Source organism: Hemitrygon akajei, chromosome 3 (assembly GCF_048418815.1).
Source record: "Hemitrygon akajei chromosome 3, sHemAka1.3, whole genome shotgun sequence".
Lineage (NCBI taxonomy): Eukaryota > Metazoa > Chordata > Chondrichthyes > Myliobatiformes > Dasyatidae > Hemitrygon > Hemitrygon akajei.
This window is the reverse complement of record NC_133126.1, coordinates 125,033,313-125,054,478: the sequence shown is the minus strand read 5'-3', so window position 1 is coordinate 125,054,478 and position 21,166 is coordinate 125,033,313. Positions and strand designations below refer to the sequence as shown.

The following is a 21,166-nucleotide window of genomic DNA, read 5'->3' as shown; positions in this document are numbered from 1 at the left end:
AATCCATATTACTGAATCCTGATGAACATATTCTCCAAATGTCTCTCTGATGCTTTTATGTCTGTCACACCCAGATTTGAATCCTTGTAGATCCAATCCATGCTTGAATGGTGGTTTATGTAGACTCAACGACTACAAGTATATCTGTCTCTGCCCTCCCCTGTGGAAAGGGAAGAACTGTGAATCAGGTTCGTGGTTGTTTCTAATGTGTACATCCTCCCTATCCTCTCCCTGTGTCACTGGTCATGCAGTGTACATGTAGCATGCATGTATTTAGCTTATCGTTTTTTATTCTTTGTGGAAACTTTTCTAGCCAATATTGAGACAAGATGGGCAGCATCTCACATCACAAGTAAATTTATGGATATACATTAGACTCCAGGCAAAAGCACAAAGAAGATAGTTGGTGATAGCTCTACTGTTCGTGCCAAATGACATCGAAAAAATATGCGCACCAGTGAATAATAAACTCCCTATGAGGTTTTATGTTTGTTGTTTTAATGTTAAAAGTTAGAAATTTTGTAGGACAATAAAGCAGAGTACGCTATAGTTCAGAAGGCTGTTCAAGTAATTCTCATGAAAGAGAAACCAGAGTTTTCAAAAGCATCACTTGAGAGACACAATGATTTCACAACAACCATTAAAGCTGTAAAGTGCCCATAAAGTGCTTCTCCCTATAGATGCTACCTGGCCTGCTGTGTTCTACCAGCATTTTGTGTGTGTTGTTGTTTGAAGTGCCCATAAAACAATGTTGACCTTGTGCATCTGCAACCTAACCAGTTCCAAGAACTGTGAATAATGCTAGATACTGGAAGTGTCCAAACGTCTCAATGACCAGTGAAATCACAAACTACTGGTTGGTCCTTTCAGTTCTTAGACTCTCCCCAACCTATCACACCCCACTTTCCAGATGAGATCTTTGGTGTTCCAAACGCCATCCAGCTATTAAACCTAGAGGATGGACACTGTTCTATCCAGCTGATATTCTTGGACTCACTCCTTTGACTCCTCAATGGCATAACAAAGCAAAGGCAGCAACAGTTAATATGGAATTTCACTGTTGCCACGCTCTCTGAAGAGAGGGAGCAGGATCAGGAATGTAGGAGAGCAAATGAGAGTGATTTTTTCTCCTCTAAATAGGCATAATTTCTATTAATATTTTTCATGGGTGATGCATAATTAGATTTTCCTGCACATTGTGCATGATATGGGTTATTGAAATCTCAACCTCACAAGTGAAGATGGAACAAGAGAGATTTAGTGCATTGCTGATATTGTCCTGTATCAGAGGGAGACACTAATGAAGTTCATTCACCTTTTCCTGTTCCTTCACCCACTGCAAAGATTCATCTTTTCACAATAGTTAATTCAGCAGTGTCAGTAGTGTTAAAGTTAATACAGAAATCCACTGTCATATTGGACGATATTTAAGAAAGAATGAAGTTTGGTTATATTTAAGCCTTCACCAAATGAACATTTAAACACTGCAGATGCTGGAAGTCTGAAATATAAACAAAAATAAAATTATCTGCAGTTCAGGCACCATCCAGTGAATCTCCTAACACACACACACACACACACACACACACACACACACACACACACACACACACACACACACACACACACACACACACACACACACACACACACACACACACACACACACACACACACACACACACACACACCCCGGAGGAACACAGCAGGCCAGTCAGCATCTATGGAGGGAAAAGAATGAACAATGTTTTGGGTCAAATGTTGAAGGCTCTTGGCCTACTTGCCTACATAGATGCTGTCTGACCTGCTGAGTTCCTCCACAGGTTTGTGAGTGTTGCTCAAGATTTCCAGCATCTGCTGGAACTCTTGTGTCTCCATTAAATCTGCTCAAACATTTTGCCTCAAAACAACCAAATCTTCTTTAGTCTCTACATGAAATATATTTGCACATCCTTGGTATCATTCTATGTATGTTCTAAGATTTTGCCATCCTTTCTAAATTGCAGTTGGCATAATACTCCAAATGGTTTATAGAGATAACCCAAGGAAGTTTAACGAAGTATTTTTGTGCTCTGTGCTTCTATGTGGCCTTTTTAAGGCATATTGCCATTTTACCCCTCATCAGAGTGTTTCCAAGCCCTCTTTAACATTACATCATTTGGCTTATTTTGCCTCATAACAAATTATTTTACACTTTTATGCATTAAGGCTAATTTGCCGTGTAGCATGTTAGACAAATCTATATCGATGTTCTTCTTCTTTTCTTTTTTTTTTAAATTTTTTTTATTAGTTTTTCAAAACATTTTTACAAAATTCGAGATAGTTTAGATTTAGACATATGGGCTCTATGAACAATCTTAAACTGTAAGAGGCAATGGCGAGCACAAAGGGAGGTTGAGTTAACCGATTTGAGAACTGAGTCCCAGCTCTCCTCGGATAAGGAGATGTTTAAATCCTGCTCCCAGGCCATTTTAATTTTATCCACAGGGGCCCATCGTAAGGCTGCTAGTTTATCTCGGATAATTGAAATTAAACCTTTACCTAGTGGATTAATGGAAAGAAATAGGTCCATAGCATTTTTCGCAGGCATTTCAGGAAAGTTAGGAATTAAAGGAGCAGTAAAGTGTCGGATTTGGAGATATCTGAAAAAGTGAGCGTTAGGCAGGTTGAACTTAATGGAGAGCTGCTGAAAAGAAGCGAAGCGATTATCAATGAAGAGATCTTCAAAATGTCTAATGCCCTTCCTGTACCAAACATGGAATGCTGAATCGTACGTAGTAGGTAAAAAAAGGTGATTATATGCGACAGGGCTAGAAACGGAAAACCCCTGGAAACCATAGCATTTCCTGAACTGAGCCCATATACGCAAAGTATGTCTAACCAGAGGATTAGCTATTGATCTGGGCAGACTGCTAGGGAGTGCAGAGCCAAGAAGTGCAGATATAGATAATTCTTTAGTGGAGCTCAACTCCATTGCCACCCAGTTAGGGCACTCGGGTTGACCGTGGAAGAAAGACCAGAAGGCAGCACAACGTATATTAGCTGCCCAGTAATATAAGCGAAAGTTAGGTAAAGCCATGCCACCCTCTTTTTTAGATTTTTGGAGGTGTATTTTATTAATTCTAGAGCGCTTATTCTGCCACAGATATGACAAAATAATAGTCTAAGGAATCAAAAAAGGATTTAGGAATAAAAATTGGGATAGATTGAAATAAGTATAAAAATTTGGGGAGAACATACATTTTAACAACATTAATATGACCTACCAAGGACATAGATAGAGGTGACCATTGTACCAGACTCTGTTTTATAGCATATGAAAGATTGACAAAGTTTTCACGAAAGAGATCTTTAAACTTCCTTGTGACTGTAATTCCAAGATAAGTAAATTGATTATGGACTACTTTAAAAGGGAGATCACGAAATATTAGTTCTTGTGCTTCTTTATTAATTGGGAAAAGTTCACTCTTATCTAAGTTGAGTTTATAGCCAGAGATCTGGCTAAACTGGTCAAGAAGTGAAAACATTAGAAGTAAGGATGTAGACGGGTTTGAGAGAAAGAGTAATAAGTCATCAGCATAGAGAGAAACTTTATGCTCAACACCCCCTCTCCAAATCCCGGTCAATTCAGGACAGTTTCGAAATGCTATCGCCAGAGGTTCTATAGCCAAATCAAAGAGAAAGGGACTTAAGGGGCATCCCTGACGGGTGCCACGTTTGAGATTAAATACTTGGGATTTCTGAAAATTAGTTAGAACAGAAGCAGTAGGACACAGGTTCAGCAATTGGATCCAAGAGATGAAACTTTGGCCGAGGTCAAATTTTTCTAAGACTGCAAAAAGGTAGTTCCACTCTATACGATCAAATGCTTTCTCCGCATCAAGGGAGATAACACATTCAGGAGTCCCAGTTGGAACTGAGTATAAAATATTAAATAGACAACGAATGTTAAAAAAAAGGAGACGGTTTTTAATAAAGCCTGTTTGGTCATCAGAGATAATGGAGGGAATTACGGTTTCTAATCTATGAGCCAACACTTTAGCTAAGATCTTTACATCAACATTGAGCAGAGAGATCGGCCTGTACGAGGAACACTCTGTTGGGTCTTTGCCCTTTTTTAAAAGAAGAATAATAGATGCCTCATTGAAAGAGGGTGGCAATTTGCCGTAATTAAACAAGTCAGATAATACTGAAAGTAACTGAGGAGAAAGAAGTGAAGAGAATGATTTATAAAATTCCACAGGGAACCCATCAGGTCCAGGAGATTTCCCTGAGGACAGTGCAGAAATTGCAAAAGATATTTCTTCTGGTGATATAGGCGCATTGAGTTTGGCTTTGAAATCAGATGAAAGTGAGGGGATATTCAGATTCTGTAAAAATTGATCCACAGAGATATTGTCATTCAGAGATTCAGAGGAATAAAGCCGAGAATAAAAATTTTTAAATGCGTCATTAATTTCTAAATGATCCGATGTAAAGTCTCCGTTCTCCTTCCGGATCTTTGTAATATGTTGTTTGGCTTTGGAACGCCTCAGCTGATTGGCTAGGAATTTACCAGACTTATCCCCATGAATGTAAACGCGGCTCTTGCTTTCGAGAAGTTGGCGTTCGACAGGTTGAGTAGACAGAAGGTTAAATTTAGTTTGGAGTTCAACGCGCTTCTTGTATAATTCAGGGTTCTTAGTTTGGGCATATATTTGATCCAAATCTTTAATCTGGTTAATGAGGTCTGCTCGATCTGCACGAGATCTTCTATTGAGATTTGCTGTGTAAGAGATTATTTGACCCCTCAGATATGCTTTCATGGCATCCCAGACAATCTGGGATGGCACTTCAGGTGATGTATTAGTGTTAAAATAAAAGGTTATCTGGTCCTTAATAAATTTTACGAAATCATCATCCGATAATAAAGTTGAATCAAACCGCCAGTGTTTGTTCCTCTGAGGGAGACCAGGAAAGTTCAGAGAGAGGGTAATTGGGGCATGGTCAGAAATCAGTATACTCTGATAGTCACAAGAGTGGGCAAATGGGATAAGTTGGTTATCGAGTAAGAAATAGTCAATTCTAGTGAAGGTATGGTGAACATGTGAGAAAAAAGAATAATCTCTCTCCGTAGGATGGAGGAAACGCCATATATCAGAGATACCAAAATTAGAGAGAAACGATTGAATAGCTAAGGCAGATTTAGTAGGTGATCTGGTAACAGGACGATCAGTCCAGTTTAGGATCCAACCAACAGTTGAAGTCACCACCCAGTATAAGAGAGTATGAGTTTAAGTCTGGTAGTGAGGAAAAAAACCATTCAAAAAAGTTAACATCATCAAAGTTGGGGGCATACAGGTTTGCTAGTGCAACTTTAGTGTTATATAGTTTACCAGAAACAATAATAAAACGGCCATTTGTATCAGATATTTTATTATGGAGTTCAAAAGGAATATTTGAATTAATAAGAATGGAAACTCCCCTAGCTTTAGCGGCAAAGGATGAATGAAAATGCTGACCCGCCCACTTTGACAGAAGCCGGGAGTTATCAAAACAACGAATATGAGTTTCTTGGAGGAAAGCAATGTCAGCTTTGAGTTGTTTAATATGTGAGAATACCTTCCTCCTTTTAACAGGGTGGTTCAATCCCTTTACATTCCAGCTCACGAATTTAAGTGCACTGGCCATTATCAATTACTAATGCATAAAAGGCAGCAGGCATATAAAAAGTCAAGCAGTACAATAGCAGTCTGGGAGCAGAAATGTAAACATAGATTCGTAAGGTCAAAATATAAACATGTCCTAAGCAATAAAGAGATGTTGGAACTGGAAAACGCACCCCACTCACACAACCCAAAAATAGACGGCTACCAAAACAAGTAGCTAGCTCTACCAAAAAAATTAACCCAAATACAACCTCCAGATCTGTGTCATTAACAACAGTTCCGTATAAATACTATAGCAAATAATAACTAGTTTATGCACTAGAAAACATAACTACAGATTAGAACACCTTCTGCAGAAATATAAAACTTAATACAGAGAAAATTGGAAGAAAACCAAAACTAACCTACCCGCGAAAAATTATAGAAGAATAAAGTAAGAGAAAGGGAAAAAAAAAGGGTAACGATGTTCTTCTTACACGTGCTTCTATCCTTCTCAGTTTCCTCCATCTCCAAGTTTTGGCTAAGCTTCAAACTTTTGAAATTCTGTCCTGAATGTTAAAGTCAATATCTCAAAAAATGAGCAATGGCTCTAAACTTAGCCCCTCAGAGGTACCACTGCATGCTTCCTTTTAATCTGAAAGAATTGCGGTCCATCATTATGTTCTGCATTCTTTAGCACTGTGACTGTCACACTGTTATTCACTTGGGCTTCCCTGACTCAGTGGCCAAAAGGAGTCATGTAGTCTTTATGTGTGTTTTTCTTTAATTCAGAAAACCTCGACTGTGAATATAAGAATGGCTTCTGTCAACAGTATTGCAGCATCAACAGAACGGCACAAATACCAACGTGTTCCTGCGCTGAAGGTTATCAGCTAAATCAAGATCAAAAGCACTGCTCTGCAAGTGGTACTAGTTACCATTTCTTATTTTTACACATACACATATATAAAATTTACTAATGCTGACGGGATCACATTGTTCTCTACTCCCAAATACTCCTTGTACAGTGTGGCCATATCACTTCAAAGGACAGATAATGGTCAACTAAATTGGTGGGTTTTGAATTACACATTGACCAGCAGATTTCCTACTCTGGGAGACAGTAGCAAAAACAAATGAACCAGATGGATTTTTAAATGCCAATAAGTCAATAGCGCATTTATTTCAAATTTATTTAATTCCATTCATTTAAATTCCATGGTATGATTGAAAATGCTGTCTCCAAATTAATATCTCTAGCCTATCGAGTGACTTTCAACCAGTCTTGCAATTAATTCAAAGCTATCAGTTCAGTAACTTACTCCTCAGCCAAGTGCCCAAATTAACTTTAAGCCAATGTTGCAACTTGGGATGTGAACTTCTGCTTGAGAAATTCTAGCCTAAAAATTGGATTATATTAAATATCTACAATTTTTATCACAAATCGCACATAAAGGTATTAACATAGAATATAGAATAGTACAGCACATTACAGGCCCTTTGGCCCACAATGTTGTGCCGACTCTCAAACCCTGCCTCCCATATAACTCCCCACCTTAAATTCCTCCATATACCCGTCTAGTAGTCTCTTAAACTTCACTAGTGTATCTGCCTCCACCACTGATTCAGGCAGTGCATTCCACGCACCAACCACTCTCTGAGTAAAAAAACCTTCCTCTAATATCCCCCTTGAACTTCCCTCCCCTTACCTTAAACCCATGTCCTCTTGTACTAAGCAGTGGTGCCCTGGGGAAGAGGCGCTGGCTGTCCATTCTATCTATTTCTCTTAATATCTTGTACACCTCTATCATGTCTCCTCTGATCCTCCTTCCCTCCAAAGAGTAAAGCCTAGCTCCCTGATCATCTCTGATCATAATCCATACTCTCTAAACCAGGCAGCATCCTGGTAAATCTCCTCTGTACCCTTTCCAGTGCTTCCACATCCTTCCTATAGTGAGGCAACCAGTATTGTTTGATCTTTTCCAGCAGGTATTATTTATTTGGAAATTGGACAAGACACTCTCTAATTCACTTAAGCACACGTCATTTTACTTTGCATTTTGTGCATATAATATTGTCATCAACCTGCCTAGCAGAAATTATATAGAAGTTCATGACCTACAATCTTCACTTCTCACTCATAGTAAAACAATGAGCAAACCACATGGCAAGTTGGGAAATTTATGATTTAAAAGATCCTGATGCAATAGCGATGTTAACAGTACTGAGACAGCACATTGATTTCACATGCTGCAGACAAGCATCACTAATAAAGGTCTCAGGGCTTGTGTACCTTGCTGCAAGGCCCTTGCATCTATTTAATGACCAATATGGCAATGGCCTGATTGGGCAGCTACAAGGCGTGGAGTGTTTGTTTAGCACATATATTAACTCTTACATCCTCTAAAAGCCCCTTCTCTTTTCCCTCCTGTCAATTTCTCTACTCCCTCTACACTTTCCCTCATTTCTGTGGTAGCAGCCAACTGCAAATATACAAGTATGGGAGAAGACCATGAAAGTGGTGATATCTTAGTTTCTCAACATTATTGAGGTGACCCCTGACTTACTGTAAGTAAATATCACATCCATTTAAAGTAATAAAATGAATGAGATCCAATTTCTAAACATCATGGGCATGCTAGGATGGACACCATAGAAACCTAGAAAGCCTACTGCACAATGCAGGCCCTTTGGCCCACAAAGGTGTGCCGAACATGTCCTTACTTTAGAATTTACCTAGGTTACCCATAGTCCTCTATTTTTCTAACCTCCATGTACCTATCCAAGAGTCTCTTAAAAGACCCTGTTGCTTCCACCTCCACCACCATCACCGGCAGCCATTCCACTTACTCACCACTCTCATTAAAAAAAAACTCCTCTGTACTTACTTCCAAGCACCTTAAAACTATGCCCTCTCGTGTTAGATATTTTAGCCCTGGGAAAAAGCCTCTGATTATCCACACGATCAATGCCTCTCATCATCTTATACACCTCTGTCAGGTCACCTCTCATCCTCCATTGCTCCAAGAAGAAAAGGCCGAGTTCACTCAACCTATTCTCATAAGGCATGCTCTCCAATCCAGGCAACATCCTTGTAAATCTCCTCTGCACCCTTTCTATGGCTTCCACATCCTTCCTGTAGTGAGATGACCAGAACTGAGCACAGTACTCAAAGTGGGGTCTGACCAGGGTCCTATATAGCTGCAACATTACCTCTCAGCTCCTAAACTCAATCCCACGATTGATGAAGGCCAATGCACCATATGCCTTCTTAACCACGGAGTCAACCAGTAGCTTTTCTTTCAGGAAATGTCCCTTTAGGGTGTGGACCACATTGACATATACTTCCAAAGGTTTCCTAGAAGCAGTTATAAATTCCATGAAACTTTTGATATCGCTGGGTAAAGGAGGAAATGATGGGGTTTGTAAATCTATTGATTTCAACCTTCAACCATTAAAACAGAACGTCTAAAGTATTGAGTTGTTCTAACCTTGATGTGTTTGTAAGCTCACTGTACATATGATCTGACACTTCGTGGAATATGACAGTTCCTGAACTTCTGGTAAGTAAGTTCAGGAAGCTCATTACTTGCTCTATGCCAGTTTTTACTCAAATACTTGCTGCTGCAGAGTCTCTTCCCTGTCGTTAGCTGTGGGAATATCTTAATCTTCAGTCAACTGCAGTTTATTATGATTATATATGAATCATTATAATTTATTTAACCTCCTAGATAATACTTCAAAAATAGTTATTAGTGGTACCTTCATATTCTTCTTTTGTAATTTATTTTTATTGAAGTTTATCATCAAACATTTCCATAAGATGTATTTCAGATACTGTACATATATATCATTTAATCATATTTGTCACAAATCTCCACATAATGGTTATCTGAGGTATTCACTCATAGAGAGGAGAGAAAGAACAATCGAAATAAGAAAACTACATACAAGTAGGGAGTGATCTTTTTACAACATATTTATTGACTTGTGAGAATAAAATCAGGCCTATGAGGTGTTATGTAGTTAAACCATTTTTCCCAGTATGAATCAAATTGTTCCAATTTATGATTAACAGATGCTGTTATCTTCTCCATTTTGTAAATGTCCATTGTAATTTCCATCCATGCATTTAAAGCTGGGCTCTCCTGTGATAACCATTTCCTGGTAAGGGCCTTTTTACCAGCAACCAGCAGTATATTCATTAAATATTTATGTCTTTTCAACCATTCTTGAGGTATATATCCAAAATATATGGTCTTACTTTCTAAGGGTATTTCACATTTAAAGATGTCTTGTAGGGCATTATGTATCCCACTCCAACAGTTTTTGATAACGGGGCATTCCCAGAAAATATGATAATGGTTTGCATTTTGATTTCCACAATTTCTCCAGTAAACAGGGATGTTACTATCATAATGGGATTTCTGAAAGGGTGTAATAAAATATCTTATCAAGTTTCTCCACCCGAACTCCCTCCATTTCTGTGAACTGGTACACTTACATTGATACCTCCAAATTATTGTCCATTCTTCCTCAGATATAATTATCCCTTCTTCATTCACCCATTTTGTTTTAATGTATGAAGTCAAATGAGTTTTATGATTTGACTAACCCTTATACACGCTTGAAATGATTCTGCTACCGTTATCTGAATTATATGCTTTTCTAAATAGCTCTATCAGACATGTACTTGCCTTGGTTACATTTTTAACCGTCCTATTAACATACTGTCGCATCTGTAAATACTGATAAAAGTCTTGTTTTTCTAATAAATGTTTCTCTTTGAGCATTTCAAAACTGAATAGTGCTCATTCTTTCATTATATTACAAATAGCAGTTTCTCCTTTAGCTGTCCAGTTCTTAAATCTAGCACCCAGTTTATTTGGCGTAAAATCTGAGTCATATGCACACCATTTAAGAATTGCAATGTATCTCTCTAGTTTATATTCTTTTATAATAGTTTTCCATATTTTAAGAGTCCTTTCACCCATAGGTTATCAATAGTATTTATGTACAGGTTGTTGCAGGTTGTTACCAGCCAAAATTGCCTGTATGGGGATGGAAAGTACCCGCTCCTCAATGTTTTTCCATTGAGCGTCCTATGATGGGTTACACCAGCATATCACAGCTCTCAACTGTGCTGCAAAATAATAATCTTTAAGAGAGGGTAGGCCCCATTCCCACCCCCTGCCCTTTTCCTTGGCTAATTGCAAAGTTTTGAGATGAACTCTAGGCCTCTTTCCTTGCCATATATATCTTGATAGCATCTTGTTCCACTCATTAAATTGATTTTGGTTAATCTCTATTGGTAGTGTCTGAAAGACATATAGTAGTCTGGGCAGTATATTTATCTTAATAGATTCAATCCTTCAACTGAGACCAAGAAAAGGAATTAGGTTCCATCTTGTTATATCTTCCTTAATTCTTTAATATATAGGCTGATAATTGCATTCTGATAATTTTGCCAAATCTTTTGGCACAATGATACCCAAATATTTGAAAGACTCTGTTTGCTATGCCCAAGGATATCTATTTTCAATTTCTCTTGGTGGCCTATAGTTATATGAAAGTAATTGGGTTTTTATCTATGTTGATCTTGTATCCTGATAATTGGCTATATTGTTCAAAGGATTGCATCAATTTAGGCAAAGAGTATGTTGGTTGCCCTAGATAGATCAGAATGTCATCCGCATAACAAGCCAATTTATGCTCTGTCCCTTTAATAGTAATTCCCCTGATATCTTCATTTTGTCTGATGTATTGAGCTAACGGTTCCAGATATAATGTGAAGAGTAGTGGTGACCATGCACAACCCTGTCTCATGCCTTTTTCTAGGGTAAAATTATTAGATAAATATCCATTGATTTTAATCCTAGCAGTAGGATTATCATATAGTGCCTGTATAGTTTTAATAATTGTGTCATGTAGACCAAAACTATGTAAAACTCTGTAAAGAAAATTCCAATTAACCGAATCAAATGTCTTTTCAGCATACTTCAATTTAATTTTTTTGCATATGATCCATAATGTGAAGTGTCCTTCGTATATTGTCTTGTGTTTGGCGTTGTATAAAACCTGTCTGATCATTATGTATCAGTCTGGGTAGAAACTCTTTTAATCGTTTGGCCATGATTGAGGTAAATATTCTATAATCCACATTAAGAACAGATATTGGTTTAAATGACCTGCATTCCATTTTATCCTTGCCTTCTTTCGGTATAGCTGAGATTATCGCCTTCTTCCAGCTGGGTGGCATTCGCGCCTTTCTTAGAGCCCAGTTCAGTGTGGGGAGTAAAACAGGAATTAACTCATTTCTAAATTCTTTGTACCACTCTGCCGTATATCCATCTGATCCTGGTGACTTGCTTAATTTAAGCCTACTAATTGCAGTATTTAGTTCAGCTTCAGTTATGTCAGCAGTCATCGTTCTATTTTGTTCTTTGCTTAAAGTGGGTAACTCTAAAGAATTCAGGAAGGTGTCAGTCTGGGTTATGCTTCCCTCTGGAACTTTGGAATATAGAGTTTTGTAAAACATTTCAAATGCTTCTTGAATTTCACTTAGCTTATTTTTTATGGAACCTTCATGTTCTATTGAATTTGTTACTTTCCAGTGAAATACCCATGTGGGAGAATACCTCTATACGGATCACCAACTCGCACATTCATTGAGGAAGAATATTCCCTCAACGATACAGATACAGACTTTGAACACTTAACAAAGTTAAATTACTCTGAATCAGATGCTCGGATACGAATTATTGGTGGAGACCTTTGCAGACGGGGATTTTGTCCTTGGCAGGTTTGTAACTCAGCAAGCCATAGAAATACGCTTAATTTTGTGGACATACAATTGGAATGTGTGAAGTCCGGTTGTATTTTGCTATTTTATGAAATGTAAATGGTATTTTCGTAAACTTGGCATTTAAAGAGTACCACTAACCACCTCTTCCCAGGGCCTGCTGCTGCACAATTGTGCACACACAGCCCAGGGGTGGTGTCTGGAAATAGGGACTGCTGGAATATCCAGAGTGGGATCACTGGGATGAGATCTGCACAGTACAAGGAGGAACAGGAAGTGAGAATGCAAAACTAAGAAATTCAAATTCCTTGGCAGATGGTGTTGCCCCTTGGTAGGGCAAATGCAAAGAGACAGTACACTATTAAGGGCAAGATCCTTAACAGTGTTGCTGAGCAGAGAGATCTTGAGATCCAAGTTCATAGCTTGTTGAAAGTGGCTACATCCGTCAATAAGGTGGTAAGCAGGGTTATGGAATGCTTGCTTTTATTAGTCGAGGCATTGAGTTCAAAAGTCAAGAGGTTATGTTGCAAATTTATAAAACTCTGGTTAGGCCACATCTGGAGGATTGCATACAGTTCTGGTCACTCCACTATAGGAAAGATGTTGAGGCTTTGGAGAGGGTGTGGAAGAGTTTTACCAGGACGCTGCCTGGTTTAGAGGCAGCATGAGAAGCTGGATAAACTTGGGTTGTTTTCACTGGAACACTGGAGATCAGGAAGAGGTTTGTAAGATTATATGAGAGCCAAAGGCATAGACAGACAATATTATCAGACATTTTAACCAGATAGAGGCCATGCACTGAAGGTGGGTGGGGGGGGGGGGCGGTTTAGTAGATTCAAGGAGGATGTGAGGGGCAAGTTTTTTTAATTCAGAAAGCACTGCCTGGTGTGGTGTTAGAGGCAAATACATCAGAGGCTTTTAAAAGACGTTTGGATAGGCACATGGATGTGAGGAAGTTGGAGAGATATGGGTATGATTTAGAGGAGGGATTAGTGTTTGGATGTTTTTGATATACTTAGCAGTTGGTTCAGCACTACATTGTGGGTTCCAGTGCTCTACTGTTCTATGTTCTGAATTAGAACTTGATGAATTCCCATCACTGGACTGGGACCTTCTAAAAGTAACCCCTGAACTGCAGCACCTACCCCCACCCCCCACTTCAAGCAGAGATGTCCTGAAAGCGTGGCTGTTGCAACCATTGAGAATGATCCTCCATGAAGGGGATTAGACCCATCAGTGAAGAAAGGGAGTCATGCAATCAGATTCTCCAGACTGTTGTTTTTTAAACTAAGGCCATGGAAGTAGTACAGAAGGTGATCTAATCTGGATGAAAGTACCCCCAATGAGATCTGTTCAACATTGTACTGTGAATATAATTTCATGGAATTAGTTTGATTGTTGCTCAAGTAATTCTCAGTATGCCCGAGTACCTCACACTCTACGAGCCTCACAGTCTCTCAGAGATACCTCCTGTACCTAATAAAGGGGCCATGTTCATGGCCTTCTGCTGCTGTTGCCCATCCAATTCAAGGTTCAACATGTTGTGTGTTTGGAGATGTTTTTCTGCACACCACAGTTGTTACGTGGTTATTTGCATTTTCACCCACTGGGAGGGTTTTGTTTATTTGCACCATTCTCTGTAAACTCAACTGCTGCGCATGAAAATCACAGGAGATCAGCTTTTTCTGAGATACTCAAACCGCCCTGTTTGGCAACAACAATCATTCTGCAGTTAAAGTCACTTAGATCACATTTCTTATGTTTGGCCAGAACAACGTCTGAATCTTTTGACCACATCTACATGCTTTTATGCATTGAGTTGCCACATGCTTGGCTGATTAGATATTTGCATCAACGAGCAGGTGTACCGTATACCTGGTAAAGTGGCCACTGAATTTATTTTTGTAATTACCTTTAATTTCAGGCATTTCATTGCTACCTCACTATGCAAAAGAAATCATTAATTAGTGATACAGCATAATCTAAAATTAGGCAAATCAGCTTTAACCTTTGTGGCTGTAATGCAAAACTCCAAACAGAATAAAATCTATTACAGCTACACACATCTCATGTATTTGCTTTTGCTGTTCTTAGGTATTGATACATACCAAGAATGGTTACGGATTCTGTGGCGGAACATTGATCAACAATCGTTGGGTTGTGACGGCTGCTCATTGCTTTGATACAATACATCCACACTCAGTTACAGTAGGTAAGATGCAGTAAATGTATTTTAGAAAAAGATTTAAACATCAACAAAAAAAAAAATCAGCATTGACCATTAATCTGGTTTGTTAGTCACACTGATATGCAAGTGGCTTTCCTCTTCATTGAAGGTGAATGAGCAAGTGCAGCAGGCAGTGAAGAAGGCTAATGGAATGTTGGCCTTTATTACAAAGGGAATTGAGTACAAGAGCAAGGAAATCCTCTTGCATTTGTACAGAGCCCTGGTGAGACCACACCTGGAGTATTGCGTACAGTTTTGGTCTCCAGGGTTAAGGAAGGACATCCTGGCTGTAGAGGAAGTGCAGCGTAGATTCACGAGGTTAATTCCTGGGATGTCTGGACTGTCTTACGCAGAGAGGTTAGAGAGACTGGGCTTGTACACGCTGGAATTAAGGAGATTGAGAGGGGATCTGATTGAAACATATAAGATTATTAAGGGATTGGACAAGATAGAGGCAGGAAATATGTTCCAGATGCTGGGAGAGTCCAGTACCGGAGGGCATGGTTTGAGAATAAGGGGTAGGTCATTTAGGACAGAGTTAAGGAAAAACTTCTTCTCCCAGAGAGTTGTGGGGGTCTGGAATGCACTGCCTCAGAAAGTAGTGAAGGCCAGTTCTCTGGATGCTTTCAAGAAGGAGCTAGATAGGTATCTTATGGATAGGGGAATCAAGGGATATGGGGACAAGGCAGGAACCGGGTATTGATAGTAATTGATCAGCCATGATCTCAAAATGGCGGTGCAGGCTCGAAGGGCCGAATGGTCTACTTCTGCACCTATTGTCTATTGTCTATTGAAATTAACTTTTGGTAGTTTTAAAATTTCCCTCGAACAGTCTTGCATCAGCAAAGGAACAAAAAAAAATTGAAATCTATTTATTCCATGTTCGTTTTATGATTTAATTGCTTCAAGCGACATTGAGTAAAAGATGAATATAAGAACACATCAACAAAAGCACCTAGAAACTGCACTCGTTCTTTGGTGTGTTAAGTGGAGAGCTGTATATAAAGCACTGCATCCTGTTGGCCCCTCCATGGAAATCTATGAAACTGAAAATGCATTTGAAATAGCACTAAGAAGGTTTGAACACAGAACCATGAGCTTTGTGATGTTCTCATTGACAACTGCTGAATCTCAAGGTAGTGTGTTCACTGAACAGCTGCATAAAATGCTGATGGAGTCAAAAATGAATAAAATGGGGGAGTGAAGGGTGGGTTGATGGGGGTTGGGGACAGAGAATGCTGCTTGCAGCTCTGATGTTAATAGTGAAGAGATGACTAACTTTCAGTACCATGTCTGTTAAAGGCTGATGTGCTGTGAACAGAACTGTCATATTTTGCTGAAAATTGTTAATCCTATGATATGCTTCTAGCTTTGTTTGTGAGTGACCAGAGGCTGAAGGTTGCCCCCAAATCTCCATTTATGCTGCCAATAGAGGAAAGATAATCCTGACAGTTTTTAAAAAAATTAGAGAATCAGCATAAGACCACAAGTGATAGGAGCAGAATTGGGTCATTTGGCCAATTGAGTCTGCTCCGCCATTCAATCATGGCTGATCCTTTTTTCCCCTACCTCCCAGTCTTCTTCCCATAACCTTCGATGCCGTGTCCAATCAAGAACTTATCAAGCTCTGCCTTAAATACAGCCAACAAACTGACCTCCACAGCTGCCTGTGGTAATAAATTCCACAAATTCACCACGCTCTGGCTAAAGAAATTTCTCCACATCTGTTTTAAATAGACACCCCTCTATCCTGAGGCTGTGCCCTCTTGTCCTGGACTTCCCCACCATGGGAAACATCCTTTCCACATCTACTCTGTCTAGGCCTTTCAACATTTGAAAGATTTCAATGAAATCGCCCCTCACCCTTCTAAATTCCAGTGAGTACCAACCCAGAACTATTAAATGTTCCTTGTATAAATCATTCATTCCCAGAATCATCCTTGTGAACCTCCTCTGAATCCTCTCCAATGCCAGCACATCTTTTCTTAATGAGGAGCCCAAAACTGTTCACAATACTCAAGATGAGGCCTCATCAATAGCAGAACACCACTAGTCACTAATCAGACAAGGATCCTTTCATTTCCACTCAGTATTGTACCAATCAGCCAATGCTCTAATCATGCCAGTAACTTTCCTGTAATACCATGGGCTCTTAACTTGGTAAGCAGCCATATGCGTGGCACCTAGTCAAAGGCCTTCTGAAAGTCCATATATACAACAAACACTGCATCTGTCCTATGTGTAATCTCCATAACTTCATCTTTAACAACTGACTCCAACATCTTCTGAGGTCAGGCTAACTGGGCTATAGTTTCCTTTCTGCTACCTTCCTCCATTCTTAAAAGAGTGACATTTGCAATTTCTTAGTCCTCTGGCACCATGCCAGAGTCCAATGATTTTTGAAAGATCATTACTAATGCCTCCACAATCTCTACTGCTACTCCTTTCAGCATCCTAGGGTGCAGTTCATCTGGTCTGGGTGACTGATGTACCCTCAGGTCTTACAGCTTTTTGAACACCTTCTCCCTTGTAATAGTAACTCCACTCATTTCTCTTCCCTTCCACCTTTCAACATGACTCACTGCGAGTGTCTTCCAGTGAAGACTGATGCAAATTACTCACTTAGATCTGCCATCTCCTTGTCCCCCATTATTTCTCTGGCCTCATTTTCTAGCGGTCATATATCCACTCCTGCTCCTTATATTTTTTAAGCATACTTGATAAAGCTTTTACTATCCATTTTGATATTGTTTACTGGCTTGCTTTTATATTTCATCTTTTCCCTCCCAATGATTCTTTTAAGTTGCTCTCTGTAGGGTTTCAAAAGCTTCCCAATCCTCTGTCCCCACTAATTTTTGCCTTGTTCTATGTCCTCTCTTGCTTTTACATTAGCTTTGACTTCCCTTATCAGATAGTTGTACTATCTTGCCATGAGCATTTCTTCATTTCTAGAATACATCTATCCTGCACCTTAATTTTTTTCATCAAGTCACACCACTGCTGCTCTGCTGTGATCTCCTTCAAACTGACTTTGGCAACTCCCCTCTCATACCACTGTAATTTTCCTTAACTCCACTGAAATACTACCACATCAGATTTTATTTTATCCCTATCAAATTTCAAGTTGAACTCAATCATAGTGATCACTGCCTCCTAAAAGTTCTTTAACCTTAAGTTCCCTAATAACCTCTGGTTCATTACAGTATAGCTAATCCTCTAATGACAAACTGATCTAAAAAGCCCACTTACAGGCTTTCAACAAACTCACTCTCTTGAAATCCATTTCCAACCTGATTTTCTCAATTGACTTGCATGTTGAAATCTCCCTTAACTATCATAACATTGCCCTTTTGATACACCTTTTCTATTTCCTGTTGTAATCTGTGGTTCACATCCTTGCTACTGCAAGGAGGCTTGTATATAACGGCCATCAGTGTCCTTTTACCCTTGCAGCCACAACTTCAACCCACAACTCAACCCACAAGATTCAACATCTTCCGATCTTATGTCACATCTTTCTACTGATTTGATGCCATTCTTCACCTTCTAATCCCTCTGAAACAATGTAACAGGCCCTGATAATAGGCCCTTCCAGCCCTATGAGCAAAAACCCAATTACACCCACGTGACCAATTAACCTATTAACTTGTCCATTTTTTTTTTGGGGGGGGGGATGTGGGGAAAACTAGAGCACCTGGAGGAAACAGATAATGTCATAGGGAGAACTACAAACTCCTTACTGACAGCACGGAACAGACTCCAAGCCACTGGGGCTGTAATAGCTTTAAGACTGCTATGGGTATCACTGTTTGTGCATCTGACTCCCTGTACGCATTATTTTACTTGTGTACAGGGAAGTGCCAAGACCAATTTCCTGTGGGCATAACTACACTGGAAAATCATCACGAGCATGATCTCAGCTGAGTAGCATTACCTTCAAGTGTGATTTCCACACAAAAAGATTTTTGCAAATTGATCCAATTTCTAGGCTATGGTTTATTACAGGAACACAAAGTATACAAGTTGTACTGTGATATGAGTATCCACTTCTTCCAAAATATTAAAAGTAGACATTAAACAGTTTTTATAGTGTTTCTCCCTCATTTCCATCTTCCCCTTGCTCATTTTCTTGACTTCAGCTGTATTAATTTCCCTCTTAATTGTCTCTTTCTCCTTAGTACTTCAGACTCTACAATCTCACTCAGGCATCTTCTGCTCATCCTGTCTCAGCTCTTTAGTTACTCCTCTCCTTTATCTGTCAGCTTGCATCCTGTTGAGTATTTCAGCATTTTCTGCTTTTAGTTCAGATTTCCTGTACTTGCAGTTATTTTTATCCAAATGGATTCTCACCAGTTGATTTCACTGCTCTAAAGTAAAGCTTTTGCTTTAGATTTGAACAGAACCTATTATAGCATGAGACCACCTAGACAATAGTGTACATTCTAGTTTTTTGAGGGAATGATTTACTAGTTCTATCATTTCACTCCTTTTTCGTAGTACATTTCAGAAAGGATCAGGATGCTGCCTGGCCTACTGAGTTCCTCTGACATTTTGTGTTTGTTGCTTGAATTTCCAGCATCTGCAGATTTTCTCTTGTTTAGAATGTCTATTTGAATTGGTTCCAATACCCATTCTGAACATATCAGATTATAAAAACTGTAGAAGTTAAATGACTGGTTCTTACATTTTGTTGTTAATCCCCGCAGGTGAATTTGATAAGCTCCGGACAGAGACCTGGGAACAGAATGTTTTGGTGAAGAAGTTTCTGACACACCCTCAGTATAATCCAGAAACATATGACAATGATATTGCCCTGTTGTATTTGAATCAGTCTGTGAATTTTACTTTCGCTGTTGCTCCAATTTGCCTGCCCAATCACAACCTGGGCAAGCTGCTACTGCAAAGTGGGAAAGGGGGAATGGTAAGTGGTTGGGGCATAACCGCCAAAAGAGGCAGACTATCCCGATTCTTGCTAAGAGTGCAGCTTCCTTACATTGAACAGGCCACTTGCATGAAGTCAACAAAATTGGAAGTTACAGATAATATGTTCTGTGCTGGATACGCAGATGAGTACAAGGATTCCTGCAGAGGGGATAGTGGGGGACCGTACGCAGTTTTATATCGAGACACGTGGTATCTGACTGGTGTAGTTAGTTGGGGTGAAGGCTGTGCCAATGCAGGAAAGTATGGATTATATACTAGGGTGCCAGCTTACTTATCATGGATACATGATAATTTATTACAACACAGCTACTGACTTACAACCACCATAATGGCATCATAGAAAGGATAAGCTCTGATTGTGAATAATCATCATGACACTGGGTGGTTTTCTAAACAAATAGCTAATAAATTTGCAAACTGAAAAGATTATGTAGAACTAGTTTCAAACTAAACTAGCAGTTTTGCTTAAGATGTTTCAGCTGGTCATTTTGTAGCCTAGAAATTACTGATTACTCCAGTGTTACAGAATGCTCATTGGACACTAATGACAAATATATTAACAAAAATGCTACCATTTGACTGCATGAAACTAACAGAAATTATCAAATTTGAATGTTTTTTAAAAAAAAGTTATATAGATTATATTTTGATCACAAACTTCTCTCAGAGTTAGTCTTCAGTGAAGCTGTGGGTTAGAACCAGATTCAAACATGGATTTGAAGCCCATGTGGCAGTACACTATCTAATTATCTTACAGTTTTGGATGTTTAATAAATAAACTCCTTTGCAAATGCTGACAACTGAATTTCCCCATATTGGACAGCTGGTATCTTTTAATCTATTACATACAAGTCAGACAAAATATGCAAAACTACAAACAATGCCTAAAGCCAAGTAACCTTTCAGTTGTATATATCTTGGAAAAGTTTTCTCCCCCCCCCCCCCACATCGAAAGTCATTTAAGCTTTACCTCTATTCAAACATTAGAGAACTGTCATTTTCTGATTAGTTGATCATCCCCAACCTACTGTTAACAGATCTACATCCAGAAAGCAAATACACCATGATTTTGCTCAGACACAGTTAGACACGAAGCACAAATTTCCAAGTGTCGTAGCTTTTAAGAAAGGAGGGAGGGAGAAAACAGAGAACTATCGACCTGTCAGCCTGACATCGGTGGTGGGAAAGATGCTAGAGTCCATTATTAAGGATGAAATAGTGGCATATCTAGTTAGCAGTGATAGGATTGGGCCCAGCCAGCATGGATTTACCAAGGGTAAATCACGCTTGACTAATCTGTTGGAGTTTTTCGAGGATGTAACCAGGAAGTTAGACGGGGGAGATCCAGTGGATGTAGTGTACCTCGATTTTCAGAAGGCATTTGATAAGGTCCCACATAGAAGATTGGTGGGTAAAATCAAAGCTCAGGGCATCGGGGGGAAGGCATTGACATGGATAGAAAACTGGTTGGCAGATAGAAAGCAAAGGGTAGTGGTGAATGGGTGTTTCTCGGAATGGCAGGTGGTGACTAGTGGGGTGCCACAGGGCTCGATATTGGGACCACAG

The 21,166-nt window shown here is 39.3% G+C and overlaps 1 protein-coding gene across 3 annotated transcripts in view; it reads left to right on the top strand.

The window, feature by feature from the left end:
* Positions 1-20,400, top strand: part of LOC140725379 (coagulation factor IX) — a 35,372-nt gene extending 14,972 nt beyond the window's left edge. For all 3 annotated transcript variants that reach the window (XM_073040783.1, XM_073040784.1, XM_073040787.1), the window contains 5 exons: positions 75-188; positions 6,420-6,554; positions 12,242-12,429; positions 14,524-14,641; positions 19,363-20,400. In XM_073040783.1, the coding sequence (XP_072896884.1) occupies positions 75-188; positions 6,420-6,554; positions 12,242-12,429; positions 14,524-14,641; positions 19,363-19,913 (1,106 nt within the window). In that variant the 3' untranslated portion in view covers positions 19,914-20,400. The remainder of the gene's footprint in view (positions 1-74; positions 189-6,419; positions 6,555-12,241; positions 12,430-14,523; positions 14,642-19,362) is intronic.
* Positions 20,401-21,166: the final 766 nt, after the last annotated feature.